General features: G+C 46.3%; 1 protein-coding gene across 1 annotated transcript in view; it reads left to right on the top strand.

The window, feature by feature from the left end:
* Positions 1-18,703, top strand: part of SLC45A2 (solute carrier family 45 member 2) — a 141,730-nt gene that overhangs the window by 70,297 nt on the left and 52,730 nt on the right. The window contains exon 4 of the mRNA XM_073681493.1: positions 11,790-11,933. Coding sequence (XP_073537594.1) covers positions 11,790-11,933 — 144 coding nt within the window. The remainder of the gene's footprint in view (positions 1-11,789; positions 11,934-18,703) is intronic.

Genomic DNA, 18,703 nt, shown 5'->3' with positions numbered 1-18,703 from the left:
CATTTTCAACTGAGGAAAGGGCAACTTGAGAACACTTTATCTTCTTAGGCTGTGTGCCCACGTAGCGTTTTTCAAGCGTTTATGCTGCGGAATTTCCGCAGCATAAACGCTTGTGAAACGCTAGGTAATCCGCACCCCATGGTCCCCAAGGGGATTCCGCATGTTCTATGCACATGCTGCGGATTTTTCCGCAGCGTTTATGCTACGTACAAAAATCCGCAGCATGTCATTTAATTTTGCGGAAGTGCAGCGGAACTCCCGCCATTGACTTGCATTGAGACTAGAGATGAGCGTTGTTCTACTCGAACTGTAAGCCAATCTCAAATTCGAGCTGTTTTGGGCGGTGTTCGAGCCGGTCGGCGAACACGAACAATTTGAGAAAAATTCGGCTGTTCGAGGTTATGTTCGATAACTGTTCGTGCACCAAAATCATAACTGGATTTTTTCTCAGTAATGATGAAAATAAATGTTAATACGCAGTTTGAGTGTACAGCGGGGCGGGGGGAGGGGCAGGGGATGGATCTCTGCAGGAACAATGAAGATCTCCATTTTTTTTTCTCTTTCCCGCATTTGCAGTGGGGAGGTGCAATCTGTCAGCCTATCAGCAGCGCACACACGGAGCGAAGTGCTTTTTTTCACACAAGCAAGGGCATGTGTGATTGGCAGTGTATGTCACATGTCCTTGCCCTATAAGACCAAGCCATTTTCCCCGTCGCCACCATTTTCTCACTGCTGCAGCTGCGTGTTAGACGGCACCGCTGTTGCTGTGTGCGCTATACCTTGTTAATTTCAAGCCAATTTTCGCACAAATATACAGATAGCTTGGGAGTAGGGAATAGTTGTGATTGCAGTCCTTTTAAGGACTAGGTTACAGCATTTCCTACGACTTTTATCAGGGAGGTCTGTGCTCTTAAATAGATAGATTGTGGGAGTAAAGACTAATTGTAATTGGAGTCCTTTTCAGGACTAGGTTACATGAGTTCCTATCAGTTTTTGCCAGGCAGGTCTGTGCCAGTGCTGTGCAAGTTTTTTTTACAGCATTTGGCTGAATCTAGCAAAGCTAATCCTTTTTGGCCTATTGCAGAGTGTGTTAGTCAGTGGAGTAGCCTATCTGTGTTGCAAGATATACCACCTGTGTATAGAATACCAATTTTTTTACTGCACCTAGTGAAGTAAAATCTTTTGGGCATAGCATCATTCTATTAGTCCATCTATACTGACCTCCATCAGGTTGCAAACTGAATATAATTTTTTTCTGCATCTAGCTCTGAAAAAATATTTGGGCTTCTAGCAGTGTGTGGGACTTGGTCTATTAGTCCATCTATACTGACCTCCATCAGGTTGCAAATTAAAAATATTTTTTTTCTTCATTTAGCTCTGAAAAAATATTTGGGCTTCTAGCAGTGTGTGGGACTTGTTCTATTAGTCCTTCTATACTGACCTCCAGCAGGTTGCAAATTTGAATATAATTTTTTTCTGCATCTAGCTCTGAAAAAATATTTGGGCTTCTAGCGGTGTGTGGGACTTGGTCTATTAGTCCATCTATACTGACCTCCATCAGGTTGCAAATTAAAAATAATTTTTTTCTGCATCTAGCTCTGAAAAAATATTTGGGCTTCTAGCAGTGTGTGGGACTTGGTCTATTAGTCCATCTATACTGACCTCCATCAGGTTGCAAATTAAAAATAATTTTTTTCTTCATTTATCTCTGAAAAAATATTTGGGCTTCTAGCAGCGTGTGGGACTTGTTCTATTAGTCCATCTATACTGACCTCCATCAGGTTGCAAATTAAAAATAATTTTTTTCTGCATCTAGCTCTGAAAAAATATTTGGGCTTCTAGCGGTGTGTGGGACTTGGTCTATTAGTCCATCTATACTGACCTCCATCAGGTTGCAAATTAAAAATAATTTTTTTCTTCATTTAGCTCTGAAAAAATATTTGGGCTTCTAGCAGTGTGTGGGACTTGTTCTATTAGTCCTTCTATACTGACCTCCAGTAGGTTGCAAATTGAATATAATTTTTTTCTGCATCTAGCTCTGAAAAAATATTTGGGCTTCTAGCGGTGTGTGGGACTTGGTCTATTAGTCCATCTATACTGACCTCCATCAGGTTGCAAATTAAAAATAATTTTTTTCTGCATCTAACCCAGCCAATAGTTTTGGCCTAATACCACAGTTTGGCCACTCAGCTCTGCTCGGTTACCATCCATTGTTTTTTTGTGCAAACAACTCCAGAGTTGTGAATTAGTTAACCACCAAAATGAGTGGAAAAAGGCCTGCTGCTGGTGGAAAGGGGAATAGGCGTGTTGGGAAGGGGAAAAAAGGTTGTGTCCGTGGGGTAGGTGCAGAAGAAAGACCATCTTCCAGCCAAACTAAAATGTCTACTTCTTTTAGCGGACAATGTGATAAGATCCCTTTCTTACGGCCACGCCAATCGCTACAAATTCCAGATGAGGCACAAAAACAGCAGGTGCTTCAACGGATATCAAGTGCTCCTTTAAGTGGGCTCTCCTCCACATCAACTTCAACATCACAAATACTCCAGTCCTCAAAGGTGTCACCCAAATCGCACTTACTTCCTCACAGCTCCCAAATCTCCAGCTGCCCGTCTGAGTATGAGGTAGAACAGATGGTTGAGTCTGCAGAGCTGTTTACTCATACTATAGCCTGGGAATCAGAGGTCGACTCCAGCGCTTCTGTGAATCCAGACGAGGAAATGATCTGCACTGATGCCCAGAATCTTTATGAGTCGGATCCAGGACCAGACGCAGAAGGTTCTGACCATAATGTAGACCCTCATTCCCAAACTGTAACTCCTGTTGGTGGAGACAATGAGGAAGACGATGATAAGACTCAAATACCTGATTGGAGCGACAACTTTAGTTTTTTGTCAGGGCAGGAACAGGTTGGCTCTGAGGACGACGGGTGTGATAACGCACAGGGTGATGATGATGAGGTCGGAGATCCCACTTACTGTCAACCCACAGTCAGCCAAGAGATGAGGTCAGCAGAGGAGGTGGAGGAAGATGCTAGTGACGACGAGGTCAGGTTGCGCCTTCCTGGACAGAGACGTAGTACTGGAAGCACGTCAACAACTGCATCCTCAAACACAACTCTGCCTCTCACCACAAGTCGTGGTGGCTCTTCAGGTCGCATGGGTGCTAAGCCTTGCATAGCCTGGGCATTTTTTCAGATCGATAAAGATGACCCAACTCGTGTTATCTGTAACATTTGTCAGCAAAAGCTAAGTAGAGGCCAAAAAATACATAGTTTGAGTACTTCATGCATGAACCGGCACATGGACATGAAGCATAAGTTGCAGTGGGAAGCTCAGTGTGCTACAATGCGGCCTAGCCGGCCGGGCCAACCACCGTCTGCCATATCTTGTGCATCCGCGGCCTCTTCATCCTCTGTGACTGGGGGGACAGCAGTCACACCTGTTTTGGGGCGCAGACCTGCCACCTCTTTACCCGCAACAGCCAGCGTGATTGGCAGGTCATCATTTTCTTTGGAGGTGGTAACACCAGCTGGTCTTGAGCGCTGTCCGACATCGATAGCACCACCTTTGGATCAAGGCAACCTAACATGTCCGCCTGCATCTTCCTCACAGACCGGCAGTTTGCCGGGGACACCCTTATCAACCCCGTCTAAGCACAATAGCCAGCCCTCGGTCCCTCAGATGTGGACAAGTAAAAGACCATTTCCTCCTAGCCATGAGAAAGCTAAGAGGTTGAATTTCACCATCTGCAAGCTCTTGGCTACAGAAATGCTGCCTTTCCGCCTGGTGGACACAGAGGATTTTCGAGACCTTATGTCCGTCGCAGTGCCCCAGTACCAGATGCCCAGTCGGCACTACTTCTCAAAGAAAGGTGTGCCTGCGCTCCACCAGCATGTCGCACACAACATCACCGCTTCTTTGAGAAACTCTGTGTGTGACAGGGTGCATTTCACCACAGACACTTGGACGAGTAGGCATGGACAGGGGCGTTACATGTCGCTGACTGGGCACTGGGTAACTATGGTGACAGCAGGACAAGGGGCTGCTGTCCAAGTCTTGCCGTCCCCACGAGTTGTGCGTCAATCATCTTTATGTCAAAGTTCCTCCACTGCTTCTGCCTCCTCAACCTCCTCTCGGTCTTCCACCTGCACCCAAAGCCTGTCTGGTCATGCCACAAGCTTTCTAACTGCGCAGAAGGGATCCTGCACACCTCCTTACTATGCTGGCAGTAGGGCTCAACGTCATCAGGCGGTTTTTACATTGAAATGTCTGGGAAATGTGAGTCACACAGCTGAGGAGTTGTGGTCAGCTCTGGAGAACCAATTTCATGAATGGTTGTCTCCACTGGACCTGAAACCAGGGAAGGCCGTGTGCGACAATGCTGCAAACCTGGGTGCGGCCCTTCGCCGGGGCAATGTCACACACGTGCCTTGTATGGCTCACGTGTTGAACCTGGTTGTCCAGCAATTTTTAGCCCACTATCCCAGACTAGATGGCCTTCTGCAGAGGGCACGGTCGCTGTGTGCTCACTTCCGCCGTTCGCATCCCGCAGCTCAGCGACTTACATCTCTACAGAAGTCGTTGGGCCTGCCACTTCACCGGCTAAAATGCGATGTGCCTACCCGGTGGAATTCAACTCTGCACATGTTGCAGCGACTGTGGCAGCACCGACAAGCCCTGGTGCAATACGTTCTGACGTATAGCCTGGGCCAACGAGATTCAGAGGTGGGGCAAATCACGCTGGAGGAGTGGTCTCGGATCAGGGACCTATGCACCCTTCTGCACAGTTTTGAAATGGCGATGAAGATGTTTAGTGCTGACGATGCCATTATCAGCATGACTATTCCGGTGATTTACATGCTGGAGCACATGTTAAACAGAATTCGGAGTCAGGTGGTGGCACAAGAGGAGGTGGAGGAAGTAGAGGAGGAGGAGTTGTATGCGGAAGGGCTAACATCTGCAAGGTCCAGACGGTCGGCAGCACCAGGGCGGCAGGCATGTGAGGGTGGGGGAGATGATTTTACCAGGGCGCATGGTAGCAGCCAAACTAGTGAGGAAGGTGCAGGAGCCCAGGAAGAAGTGGAGGACAAACTGATGGAAGACTCATCAGATGAGGGAGACCTTGATCACATTTCTGTTGTGCGAGGTTGGGGGGAGAGGACAGAGGAAGGAAGCATGATTGTTACCTCGCCACCAACACAACAGGGACTTGGTGCTCCTGGATGCGCAACACACATGAGTGCCTTCTTGCTGCACTACCTGCAACATGACCCTCGAATTGTGAGAATTAGAAATAATCCTGACTACTGGGTTGCCACACTGTTAGATCCCCGGTACAAAAGTAAATTTGCAGAAATTATTCCTGCCATAGAAAGGGATGCACACATGCAGGAGTATCAGCAGAGACTGTTGCAGAATCTTACATGTGCTTTTCCACAAAATACCAGTGGTGCACGTAGTGAATCTCACAGTTCCAACTTGCCAACCGTGGGACCGTCAAGTGTTCAGCACTCAAACCGTAACAGAACCACAGTATCTGCTGGTAACATCAATTTTGCGGAATCATTTCACCACTTTTTTAGCCCATCCTTTGCAAGGCCACAGGAGACAAGAAGTCTGACACATAGTCAACGCCTAGAGACGATGGTACAGGAGTATCTCCAAGTAAACATTGAAGCCACGACTGTGTCACTGGACCCTTGCTCTTTTTGGGCTTCCAATCTGGATAAATGGCCGGAGCTAGCCACTTACGCCTTGCAGATCTTGTCATGCCCCGTAGCCAGCGTTCTGTCTGAACGTGTGTTCAGCGCTGCTGGTGGTGTGCTGACAGATAAGCGCACGCGGCTCTCCACTGATAATGTAGACAGACTCACGTTCATAAAGATGAACAAATCATGGATCCGAAACGACTTTTCTACCCCTGTGTCATCCTGGGGAGAGTAAAAGCTTGATGATTGGTTAAAATCACCCTACCAACCGTTTTAAGCTTTCAAATTACTAATCATGTTTATCTGTATCTTGACTGGAAAATAATTTGGGCTTTGTAGCAGTGTGCAGCACTGATCCTATTAGGCCATCTATAATAAGCTTCACCAGATTTAAAATTAAAAATAATTTTTAGCTGCATCTAGCCCGGAAAATAATTTTGGGGCTCCGAGATGCGCAAGACACATAAGTGCCTTCTTGCTGCACTACCTGCAGCATGACCCTCATATTGTCAGAATTCGAAGTAATCATGACTACTGGGTTGCCACACTCTTAGATCCCCCAAACTTTTCGATCAACCTTTTCATTTTAATAAAGACCAAAAAAATGGTCATTTTTGAAATTATAAGCATTAGCAGGTTGTTAGAAACTGAAATCAAACAGTTTTCAACTCAAAACTTTATTCTAGGTGATGTTGCATTTTCACATAGGACCCCTTGTTCGAAAGGAGCTTCTGAACTCTCTCGTCCATTGAATTTGTCAGGTTTTGGATGGTTTCTGCTTCAATTGTTTTGCATGAGGACAGAATACCCTCCCAGAGCTGTTGCTTAGATGTGAACTGCCTCCCGCCATCATAGACACTCCTTTTGATGATGCTCCAGAGGTTCTGAATGGGGTAGAGGTCAGGGGAGCATGGGGGTCACACCATAAGTTTGTCCCCTTTTATGCCCATATCAGCCAGAGATGCAGATGTTTTATGTGCAGCATGAGATGGTGCATTATCATGCAGAAAAATGATCTTGCTGTGAAATACACGGTTCTTCTTCTTGAACCATGGCAGGAAGTGCTGTTTGAGAAAATCCACATACATTATGGAGTTCATCTTTAGCGCCTTCAGGGATCCTAAAGGGGCCGACAATCTCTCTCCCCATGATTCCAGCCCAAAACATTACTCCACCTCCTCCTTGTTGGCGCTGTAGCCGTGTTTGCGTGGGGTGTCCATCAACCAGCCATCCTCCACTCCATTCATCTGGACCATCGAGCGCTGCACGGCACTCATCCGTGAACAAAACAGTTTTGAAATCAGTCTTCATGTAATGTTTGGCCCACTGGAGCCGTTTCTGCTTGTGTGAAGTGGATAGAGGAGGTCGACAGGATGGCGTATGCACAGCTGCAAACCTCTGAAGGACCCTGCATCTTGTTGTTCGGGGGACGTTGGAGGCACAAGCAGCTTCAAAAACTTGTCTGCTGCTATGACAAGGCTTTTTTGCCGCTGCTGTTTCAACCTGACGTAATTGCCTGTAGGAAAGAGTCCTCAATTTGCCCTTATCAGCACGCACACGTGTGTACTGTGAATCAGCTACATACTTCTTGATTGCCAAGACACTTCATCCTGATCATCGCACAATGTTGATTGTAGTCATGCCTTGACCTAAACACTCCACAATTTGTTGCTTCTCAGCAGCCGACACATCCTTTTTCTTTCCCATTTTGGCAGAAAATGTAGGCTGCTTAATAATGTGAGAGAGCCTTCTTAAGTAGTCTTGCCTTTCATTGGACACACCTGCCAAACTAATTAGCACAGGTGTCTGCAATTGCTTACAGTGATATAAAGAGCCCTGACACACATCACCATCAATGAGTTTAACTGACAAACAAACAAATTCTTCCCTTATCACTCCTAAACACTTTTTGCATAATAATTTGGAACGCGGTGTACATGTGCTTTTCCACAAAACACCAGTGGTTCACGTAGTGAATCTTACAGTTCTAACTTGCCAACCGTGGTCTGTATGGAATTGTTCAATAAAGGGCCCAAAATTAAGATAACATAGATGGGAGAGGTCTCTATGAATAGGAATTCCTAAGTATTTGATACCCTGTGAGGGCCAGGCAAAGGGAAAGTTGGACTGGATGGAATCCTATATGGATTTAGGGAGGGAGACATCGAGGGCCTCAGACTTCGCTGCATTGATTTTAAAATTTTACCATGTAACAAAGTGATCTATTTCAGCCATAACAGCAGGGATGGATATATGTGATTGAGTGATGTATACTAGGACATCATCAGCAAATAGAGAGCACTTGTACTCGGTGCCTCCCACCTCAATCCACCTAATATTGGGGTTATGGCGAATTGATGAGAGCAGGTGCTCCGTCACTAGGATGTATAAGAGAGGGGACAGAGGACATCCCTGCCTTGTCCCATTGGTGATTGTGAAAGGTGATGAAAATGTTCTGACGCACCCCCTGGGCCTTGGGACACCCGGAGCCGGACCCTTTTTGGTGGATGCTGGTGGTTGTAGTCTTCGTGGCGGCGATCCGGTTCCGTGGCTCAGGGCGGTCAAACCAGTGGCGGAACTATTTATGTGGTTTTGATGTTTAAATGTCCGACTACGCCACCCGTGGATTGCGGTCAGAGTGAACCGCCGCTACAGGGCAGACCGCTAAGGCTGGTGTTGTGGGTGCAGCAGAGCGTAGCATAACTCCCCACGGGAGGAGTATAGCCTCAGGGCAGTGTATGCGGAGGATGGGGGTGATGGTGCAGGGCAGCAGCAGTAACGACACGGAGTCAGTGATGCAGTTCAGGGCCTTTACTCACAGTTCTTATTATCCAGACCACGTCTGCAGGTAACGGCTGCCCACGTCGTACTGTGCTCACCAGGTGAGGGGCTCAGACAACTCCCAGATAACTTTGGAGCGCTTCACAGGACCCCCTTTGTGTGTCCTTTGTCTGGCCTTTCTTACCAACACTTCTGTCCGGCTGCCTCGGGCCTCCTCTTGGTAAACTTGGCGCCAGTTTCCCTGACCCTATGTGGTGCCTTCCTAGCGGGTGGAGCAAGGGGCTGCGCCACATAAAATGTCAGAGCCTCCGGTTTCTAGCTGAGGGTCGTTTCCTGCCTCCACTAGTTCGGGGACCGGTCTCCCCCTTTGGCCTGACCCCTCCACGCAGGTGGATTCGGGCGTGCGGTGGCGACTCGCCCGTCCGCACCCCTGGGATCCCTTCATTCCTCATTCCTGGAGCCTTCTCCGCTCCTCTTCCTTCCTTCTCCCTCTTGCAGGCCTGGGCCTCTGTTACTAGGCCCGCCTCCGGAGCAGAGCTCATGCAGAGCCCCTGCTCCCTGCCACTTCTGCTCAGACTTCTCTGCACTGAACTAAGATGGTGCCCACCTTTTATACTCCCTTCTCAATGCACCCAGGAACTGCTTCCTCCCTGCTCCTGCACTGCAGGGTTCCCCTTCCTCAGTGTTCCCTCCCCCCACTCCAGCCAGGGACAGGGACTGTCGTGCCCATCTCAGGGGCATATTGGTCGCCCTGCCCCACGGCAATGTGGTGTAATGCATGCAGGTGTCGGGTCCTGATCCACACTCCATCCTTATCTGAGAGTGAGATATCACACCTCTGGGTGAGGTGCAATACGTCTGTAGCAACCGAGCCCTCGGTGCTACAGTTCCATTTATCTTCAGCCTAGGTGACGTATTGTGATACAGGGCCGTGATTTTGGCTATAAAAGGGTCCCCTAGACCCCTACCCCAAGCTTTTTAAGAGAATCATATATGGCGTGCCAGGAGACTCTATGGAATGCTTTCTCAGCATCCAACGAGAGTATCTACTTACAAATTTTTAACTGCATCTAGCCCAGGAAATACTTTGTGCCTAGTAGCAGTGTCTGCTAGTCAGCGGATTATCCCGGCTGTTAAGCAAGCTACACCACCTGTAGTTTGGACACTTAATTTTTTCAAAGGAAATGCTTCGGGACCACGGGATACTTAGTGAAGAGCATCAGGAGGCACCCCAAGGCATAGGGGCTGGGACTGGCACTAGGATGCCTTGCGGTGGACAGCCGAGCTCGATCCTTATAAAAGCTTTTTAACTGCAGCAGCTTTAGTGGACGCTACTGGAGCTGGAATTACGCGGCTGCTGGCATGAGACTTGCCCTCCAATAGATCCTTGTAAATGGATTTAAAGTGTATTCATTCAAATTAGAGGGACAATTTAAATTAAAAAGCTTAGAGCTGCCTCCACCACAGGGGGGCTCTCTCGACCCACCAGCGGACAGGCACCAGTATTGGGAGAGGGGGGCTGGCCGTCAGGGTTCACCGCGGCTCTGGCACAAACCCGGCGACACGGAGGTGGCACGGGCAGGAGCGGACTGGCTGTCTCGGCTTCTCACTTTTTGGATTTTAGAAGGGCATGACATGCCTATATCTGTGTCTCCCCCCTCCTTTTACTCCTCCACCTCTTTTCTTTTCGCATGCCTATATGTACTTGTCACTTTTCCATGTGTTAGTTGTGTCTTCTGAGCAGTTTGTCAGCTTTTGGACACCTTTGAAGGTGTTTTCTATGTGTTTCTATGTGTTTTTGTTTGCCTGCCATTGGTTTTAACGGTGTTCGAAGGAGTTCGACGAACAGTTCGGCGAACACACGGGTGTTCGACGAACCGAACCGAACTCGAACACTACGGGGGTGGCTCAACACTAATTGAGACGCATAGAAACCGCGACTGTACATTTTTACAAGCGGCTTCTATGCGTCTCTATGTGCGGATGGTACCCAGTTCTGGGGGAGAGGAGACTCTCATCCAGACCTGGGTACCATTGTACCTGTAAAAAAACAATAAAATAACAAATAAAGTTTATACTCACCTGTCCGGCGTCTTCTCTCTGAATGCCAGCAGCGCTGAAGGACCTTCGGTGACGTCACAGTCATGTGACCGCAGGCCCTTCACCGCTCTGTCTCTCGATATGCCGGCAGCCGGGAACCAGACAGGAACAAGCGCTGCTGCACACACCGGGGACTCGGGGGTGAGTATAGCTTTATTTGTTTTAATTTTTACGGTTCACACTGTATAAATCCATGCTGTTTGCATGGATTTATACAGTGTGACCTAGTTGTCAAGCACTTTCCAAGTGATGCTATCGCCTGGAAAGCGCTTGTCAATCTGCATGCGGAAACGCATGTGAACCCGCATGTGGATCCGCATGTATTCTGCAGGAAAAACGCATGCACAATCTGCATGCGTTTTTTTCTGCCAGGGAGATGCAGAAATGCTGCAGAAATTTTCTGCTTCATTTCTGCATCGTGGGCACATAGCCTTATAGTCTTCTCCTGCGTTGTGCGTTTCCACCATTTTCATTTTCAGAGTGCTAGGCAGCTGCTTAGAAGAAACCATGGCTGCTTCATCACCTGGCCTTTCCTAATGATGATGATGAACAAGCCATAACCCTAACAGGCTAATTAAGGTCTAAAACCTTGGTCAAAGTTATCTGAGCACAGAAATCTCCAAGGGTGCCCAAACTTTTCCTTTTTGTAATTTTTAATATATATATATATATATATATATATATATATATATATATATATATATATATATATATATATATATATATATATATATATATATATATATATATATATATATATATATATATATATATATATATATATATATATATATATATATATATATATATATAATATAATATAATATATTTTGCCTAAAACACCAAGGAAATGTGTCATCTTTACTCTTAGGCCTTTTAGAGATCATATAATCTTCAACTTGCTTAACTGTTCATAACAGTAATTTTGACCAGGGGGGCCCAAAATTGTATACGCCACTGTATGTATAAAGGTCTCCTTACTCTGTCACCTATAGAAAAAAAAAAAAATTATATATTAAAAAAATTCCCTTCAATGAAAACGCAAACACGCTCAGCAAATATAGAAGCGCAGACAGAAGGAATAGATGCTGAGTGTTCAGCCCGCAGCTTTAAGGAGGTAAACACAAATATGTTCAGATCATGTTTGCTCATATTTTAGTTTTCTATTATATATATTTTTTATATTTTTCTTCTTTTTTAGGCACAGAAGCGAATGACCCTGAAGTCTCTTATCCACGCTCTCTTAACAATGCCGTCACATTATCGTTACCTGTGTGTGAGTCATCTAATCGGATGGACGGCTTTCCTCTCTAACATGCTTTTCTTTACCGATTATATGGGACAGGTGAGCTGAAAAAAAAACAAAACAAATGAAAAACTAAGCTTAGACACAAATTTTCCCCCTTTGGAAACCACATTGTCCATTTTAATCTAATTTTTTTGGCCAATTAATTTCTTACTGGAGCTTTCGAGGACTTGAAGCTCAGTTTAAAGTGGACCTGTCACTATATATAAATATATATGTGTGTGTGTGTGTGTGTGTGTGTGTGTGTGTGTGTGTGTGTGTGTCTATATACACACACGTGTTCAAAATTGTTGGTACCCCTCGTTTAATGAAAGAAAAACCCACAATGGTCACAGAAATAACTTGAATCTGACAAAAGTAATAATAAATTAAAAATCTATGAAAATGAAGAAATGAAAGTCAGACATTGCTTTTCTGCTTCCACAGAATTTAAAAAAAAATTAAACTCATGAAATCGGCCTGGACAGAAATGATGGTACCCCTGAAAATAATGTGACAAAAGGGACATGTTAAATGAAGTTGTGTCCACTAATTAGCATCACAGGTGTCTACAATCTTGTAATCAGTCAGTGGCCTGTATATAGGGCTACAGATACTCACTGTGCTGTTTGGTGACATGGTGTGTACCACACTCAACATGGACCAGAGGAAGCAAAGGAAAGAGTTGTCTCAGGAGATTAGAAAGAAAATTATAGACAAGCATGTTAAAGGTAAAGGTTATAAGACCATCTCCAAGCAGCTTGATGTTCCTGTGACTACAGCTGCACAAATGATTCAGAAATGTAAGATCCATGGGACTGTAGCCAACTTCCCTGGACGTGGCCGCAGGAGGAAAATTGATGACAAATCAAAGAGACGGATAATATGAATGGTAACAAAAGAGCCCAGGATAACTTCTAAAGAGATTAAAGGTGAACTTCAAGCTAAAGGAACATCAGTGTCAGATCGTACCATCCGTCGTTGTTTGATCTAAAGTGGACTTTATGGGAGATGACCAAGGAGAACACCATTGTTGAAAAAAAATCATAAAAAAGCCAGACTGGAATTTGTCAAACTACATGTTGACAAGCCACAAAGCCTCTGGGAGAATGTCCTATGGACAAATGAGACAAAAATGGAAGTTTTTGGCAAGGCACATCAGCTCTATGTTCACAGATGGAAAAATGAAGCATATCAAGAATAGAACAGTGTCCCTAATGTGAAACATGGAGGAGGCTCTGTAATGTTCTGGGGCTGCTTTGCTGCATCTGGCACAGGGTGTCTTGAATCTGTGCAGGGTACAATGAAATCTCAAGACTATCAAGGGATTCTAGAGAAATGTGCTGCCCAGTGTCAGAAAGCTTGATCTCTGTCGCAGGTCATGGGTCTTTCAACACGTAATGACCCAAAACACACAGCTAAAAACACCCAAGAATGGCTAAGAGGAAAACATTGGACTATTCTGAAGTGGCCTTCTATGAGCCCTGACCTAAATCCTATTGAACATCTTTGGAAAGAGTTGAAACATGCCGTCTGGAAAAGGCAACCTTCAACCACGAGACAACTGGAGCAGTTTGCTCATGAGGAGTGGCCAAAATACCTGTCGAGAGGAGCAGAAGTCAGTTACAGGAATCGTTTGATTGCAGTGATCGCCTCAAAAGGTTGTTCAACAAAATATTAAGTTAAGAAGAACCATCATTTCTGTCCAGGCCGATTTCATCAGTTTAATTTTTTTTTTAAATTCCGTGGAAGCAGAAAAGCAATGTCTGACTTTCATTTGTTCATTTTCATAGATTTTTAATTTATTATTACTTTTGTCAGATTCAAGTTATTTCTGTGACCATTGTGGGTTTTTGTTAAATTGAACGAAGGGTACCAACAATTTTGATCACGTGTGTATGTATATGTGTGTGTGTGTGTGTATCTATATGTGTGTATATCTATATTTCTGAGCTCCCCTGATTCTGCCGCTCTATTCTGTTATGCTCTGTGTCGCTCCTTTGTTTGTCACATTTGTTGTTTCTGGAGCGCAGTATGTGAAATCTCTGCTTTTAGTACAACTGGACTTTTCTTCAGTTCATTCTCTAGGGACGTGCACCTTCACCATTCCTTCATAGACGCTGCCAATCACAGCAGTCTCAGACGCTGCCGAACTTTAAGGTGCCCAGGACGGTAGCCGTGGGCGAACTGCTGCTCCATAACGCCCTGGCATTTTACAAAGAAATCATGTTCCAGTCCATATGTGTTGTGATGTGTACACTGCATTGTACTCACTTGTAGGCTGGAGGTCTTCGCTGTCTCCACATCCTCAGTTCGATGAACAGCCGCACACACATCAGGGGACACCCAGTTCGTTTTAACAAGTTCAACTTTACTGGACAATTCAATTACTTCAGTCTTTAACACGCGGTATCCGGCACAGCACCCTCCAGTTCTTGTTTCATCAACACAGTACATTTCAAACATTTTCTTAAGTTGATCTCGGACTATCCCTACTTTAACAGGTCCTGCTAGCCCTAGGGATTCCCCATCCGGCACCACAGTATTCCCGAGATCCACTATGTTTCCCTCACCCAGTTCCACATCAATCTTCCACTGTACGGAAGGCTATCTGTGCTCTTCATAGCCCCCGACTTGAGCCTTGAGCTCCAGATGTTGCAGGAATGTCTGCTGGGAGTTTTGTACTACCTCATACTGCCAAAATGTTTTGTGCTTCAGCCAACCTGAATGTGACCTTGCCTCCAACAAACACTTTTACTGACTAAATCAGGAAGTAGTTCCCATTTCTACTTGTCGTAGCCCCCTCTCAATTCTGCTATAGTCCCAAAATAATAACTGTAACTCGCCCTACTGTATCTACAGTCACTATCTCTATCCTAACCACTAATCTATACCCTATACTTTCCCTACACCTGAGCTAAGTGCATGTTACTCAAAATAGACGTTACCTTTTACAGTATTTACACAGCAGCGTCAGTAACTACAACACTATACATTAGCTAAATTACATTACTAAAAACCGCATGACATAGTACACGCTTGACATGGCACAATAAAACGGAGTTAAACCGCATAACACTATTCTTGTGGTTCAACGCTGTCTTCAGGGGCAGGGACAGGGCGGTACACACCCTTACAGAACTATGATTGGCAGCGTCTGGAATGGAGTGGTGAAAATGCACGCCCCCAGGAATAAAAGACCAGTGGTGCTACAAGCAGAGATTTCACATACTGCACTCCAGAAGCAACAAATGTGAATATGCAATGCACTCTTCTGAGTCATGTGACTACAGCGCAGACTATCTGGATCACGATGTGCTGTATATGTGAGTGAGATGTCTATTTTACAATGTAAGTCAATGGAGCCTTGTTCTGATGCTGCATGATCTTGCATTGTAAAAACCACTCGTGGATCACACACAGAGCGCAGTGTGACCTGGAGAGTCTGAAGAGCAGTGACGTCACTCAAAATAGGACCAAAACGGAGCTGGATGTCGAAGAAGACAACGGTAGGTAAGCATATTAACACACTGACATTACAGTATACATTCATGGTTAGGGGGAAAAAAAGTTAATGGGAGGGTTTCTTTAAATATTTTGTAAAAATCCCTGAGCTCCCCTGATTCTGCCGCTATTTTCCATTTTGCTCTGTGTCGCTCCATTGCAGAGATATTCACATTTGTTGCTTTTGGAGCGTAGTATGTGAAATTTCTGCAGATCAACTGTGTGTTTCCTCAGAGTCTTCTCTCGGGGCGTGCACCTTCAACCCTTCCTCTCAGATGCAGCCAATCACAGCTCTGTTGCATCTGAGATTGATAGACTGCTAGATCAGCTGCAAGCTGTGATTGGCAGCATCTGTGAGGAAGGGATTAAAGCACTTGCCCCCAGAGAAGACTCTGGGATCTCACAATTAGTCTGCAGAAATTTCACATACTGCGCTCCAAAAGCAACAAATGTGAATATCTCTGCAATGGAGCGACACAGAGCACAATGGAAAAGACCAGCAGAATCAGGGGAGCTCAAGGATTTTTACAGAGTATTTTTAGGAACCCTCCCATTTACTTTTTTTTTTGAAGAAGAAGAAACGGCCACGTGCACTAAAAGCAGAGATTTCACATAGTACATTCCAAAAGCAATAAATGTGAATATCTCTGCATTGGGGCAATGCAGCACAAAACTAAAAAAAAGCAGCGTAATCAGGGAAAGCTCAGAGACAACTCAATACATATAGTATTTTTTAAGTACATTTTTTTTACTTTATTTTTTCGCCCCTCTTAGGGGGCTGGACTAATTGATTGTTTTATCTATGCTCTCAAATTCCATAGTATTTTAGTATATAGGGAAAATGTTGCCCTATGTAGCCCAGTGACACGTTTGGCTTCACATGAGAACCAAGATAGCAGTCATGGGGGCTTTCAGCAGACCCCAAGGTGCCATGGCAGCCCATTGGTGCTTTAAATGCTGTTGTCAGAGACAGTCAGTTGCATTCCTATGATGCAAACATCACAGGCAGATGCCAGCTGCATAAAACCACTCTCGAGACCACTCTATACACAGCACCCAATGTACGTGTACGTCAGGAAGGAGTTATAATGCCTCTTAGGCAGGGCCGGCTCCAGGTTTTTCTGGGCCCCGGGCGAAAGAGTCTCAGTGGGCCCCTTTAACACATACCATGATTCATGATGCACAGATACCGCAGAGAAATATATATATATATATATATTACAATGCAAAGATTTCACTTCTTACATTACATGAGCGATATCTATTGTAAATTCTACAAAAGCTCAGAAACGGGCGAATCGCTCCACACAGAATACTGGCCCCCATATAAGGCCCCATACGGAATACTGGCCCCCATATAAGGCCCCATACGGAATACTGGCCCCCATATAAGGCCCCATACGGAATACTGGCCCCCATATAAGGCCCCATACGGAATACTGGCCCCCATATAAGGCCCCATACGGAATACTGGCCCCCATATAAGGCCCCATACGGAATACTGGCCCCCATATAAGGCCCCATACGGAATACTGGCCCCCATATAAGGCTCCATACGGAATACTGGCCCCCATATAAGGCCCCATACGGAATACTGGCCCCCATATAAGGCCCCATACGGAATACTGGCCCCCATATAAGGCCCCATACGGAATACTGGCCCCCATATAAGGCCCCATACGGAATACTGGCCCCCATATAAGGCCCCATACGGAATACTGGCCCCCATATAAGGCCCCATACGGAATACTGGCCCCCATATAAGGCCCCATACGGAATACTGGCCCCCATATAAGGCTCCATACGGAATACTGGCCTCCATATAAGGCTCCATACGGAATACTGGCCCCCATATAAGGCTCCATACGGAATACTGGCCCCCATATAAGGCTCCATACGGAATACTGGCCCCCATATAAGACTCCATACAGAATACTGGCCCCCATATAATGCTCCATACAGGATACTGGCCCCCTTATAAAGCTCCATACAGGATACTGGCCCCCATATAACGCTCCATACAGGATACTGGTCCCCATATAATGCTGCATGCAGGCTGTTACCCGCCACATAATGCCCCATACAGGCTGCCCCCCCCCTTATAATGCTCCATGCAGGCTGTTACCCCCCACATAATGCCCCATACAGGCTGCCCCCCCTTATAATGCTCCATGCAGGCTGTTCCCCCCACATAATGCACTATGCAGGCTGTCCCCCCTCCCCCCTTATAATGCCCCATGCAGTATGTCACCCCCCCTCTCTTTATAATGCCCCATGCAGGCTGTCACCCCCTCTCTCCATAACGCCCCATGCAGGATGTCACCCCCTCTCTCTATAATGCCCCATGCAGGCTGTCACCTCCTCTCTCTATAATGCCCCATGCAGGCTGTCACCCCCTCTCTTCATAATGCCCCATGCAGGATGTCACCCCTTCTCTCTATAATGCCCCATGCAGGATGTCACCCCCTCTCTCTATAATGCCCCATGCAGGATGTCACCCCCTCTCTCTATAATGCCCCATGCAGGATATCACCCCCCTCTCTTTATAATGCCCCATGCAGAATGTCACCCCCTTTCTCCATAATGCCCCATGCAGGCTGTCACCCCCTCTCTCCATAATGCCCCATGCAGGCTGTCACCCCCTCTCTCCATAATGCCCCATGCAGGCTGTCACCCCCTCTCTCCATAATGCCCCATGCAGGCTGTCACCCCCTCTCTCCATAATGCCCCATGCAGGCTGTCACCCCCTCTCTCCATAATGCTCTATGCAGGCTGTCACCCCACCCCATATAATGCCCCATGCAGGCTGTCACCCCCTCTCTCCATAATGCCCCATGCAGGCTGTCACCCCCCCCATATAATGCCTCATGCCTCTGTAGCACCCTGAGGATTCGGCTGCTACAGGGGTATTGCACCTCAATCCAGAGGTGTGATATTCCACTCCCGGGTAAGGATGGAGTGTGGATCTGAGCTCGGTAGGCTGCATGCACTACATACATCCCATTTCCGAGGAACAGGCCGACGGTACTCCCACTTAGAAATGTGCAGGTACGACCGAGTCTGTTCCTGGCTGGAGTGGGAGGGGGGGTGGAACATCCCAAGTAGTGTAGGGGCAGATAGGGGGAGCAGCCTGGGTAAAGATAGGAGCTCATTGGGTGCTGGTCACCTGAGCTCACACATAGAGGGTGTATATAAGGTGGGCACCATCAAAGAACAGGGTCAGTCTGTCAGCCTTTGCAGAGAAGTCAGAGGAAGAGGAGCAGAGCAGTCCCAGAGAGAGAGAGAGGAGAAAGAAGGAAAGACCCAGAGAGGGGACAAAGAGAGGA

The sequence above is a fragment of the Phyllobates terribilis genome, unplaced genomic scaffold (assembly GCF_046119375.1).
Source record: "Phyllobates terribilis strain yellow unplaced genomic scaffold, ASM4611937v1 Scaffold_1__5_contigs__length_1240528914, whole genome shotgun sequence".
Lineage (NCBI taxonomy): Eukaryota > Metazoa > Chordata > Amphibia > Anura > Dendrobatidae > Phyllobates > Phyllobates terribilis.
This window is presented reverse-complemented; position numbering and strand designations above follow the sequence as displayed.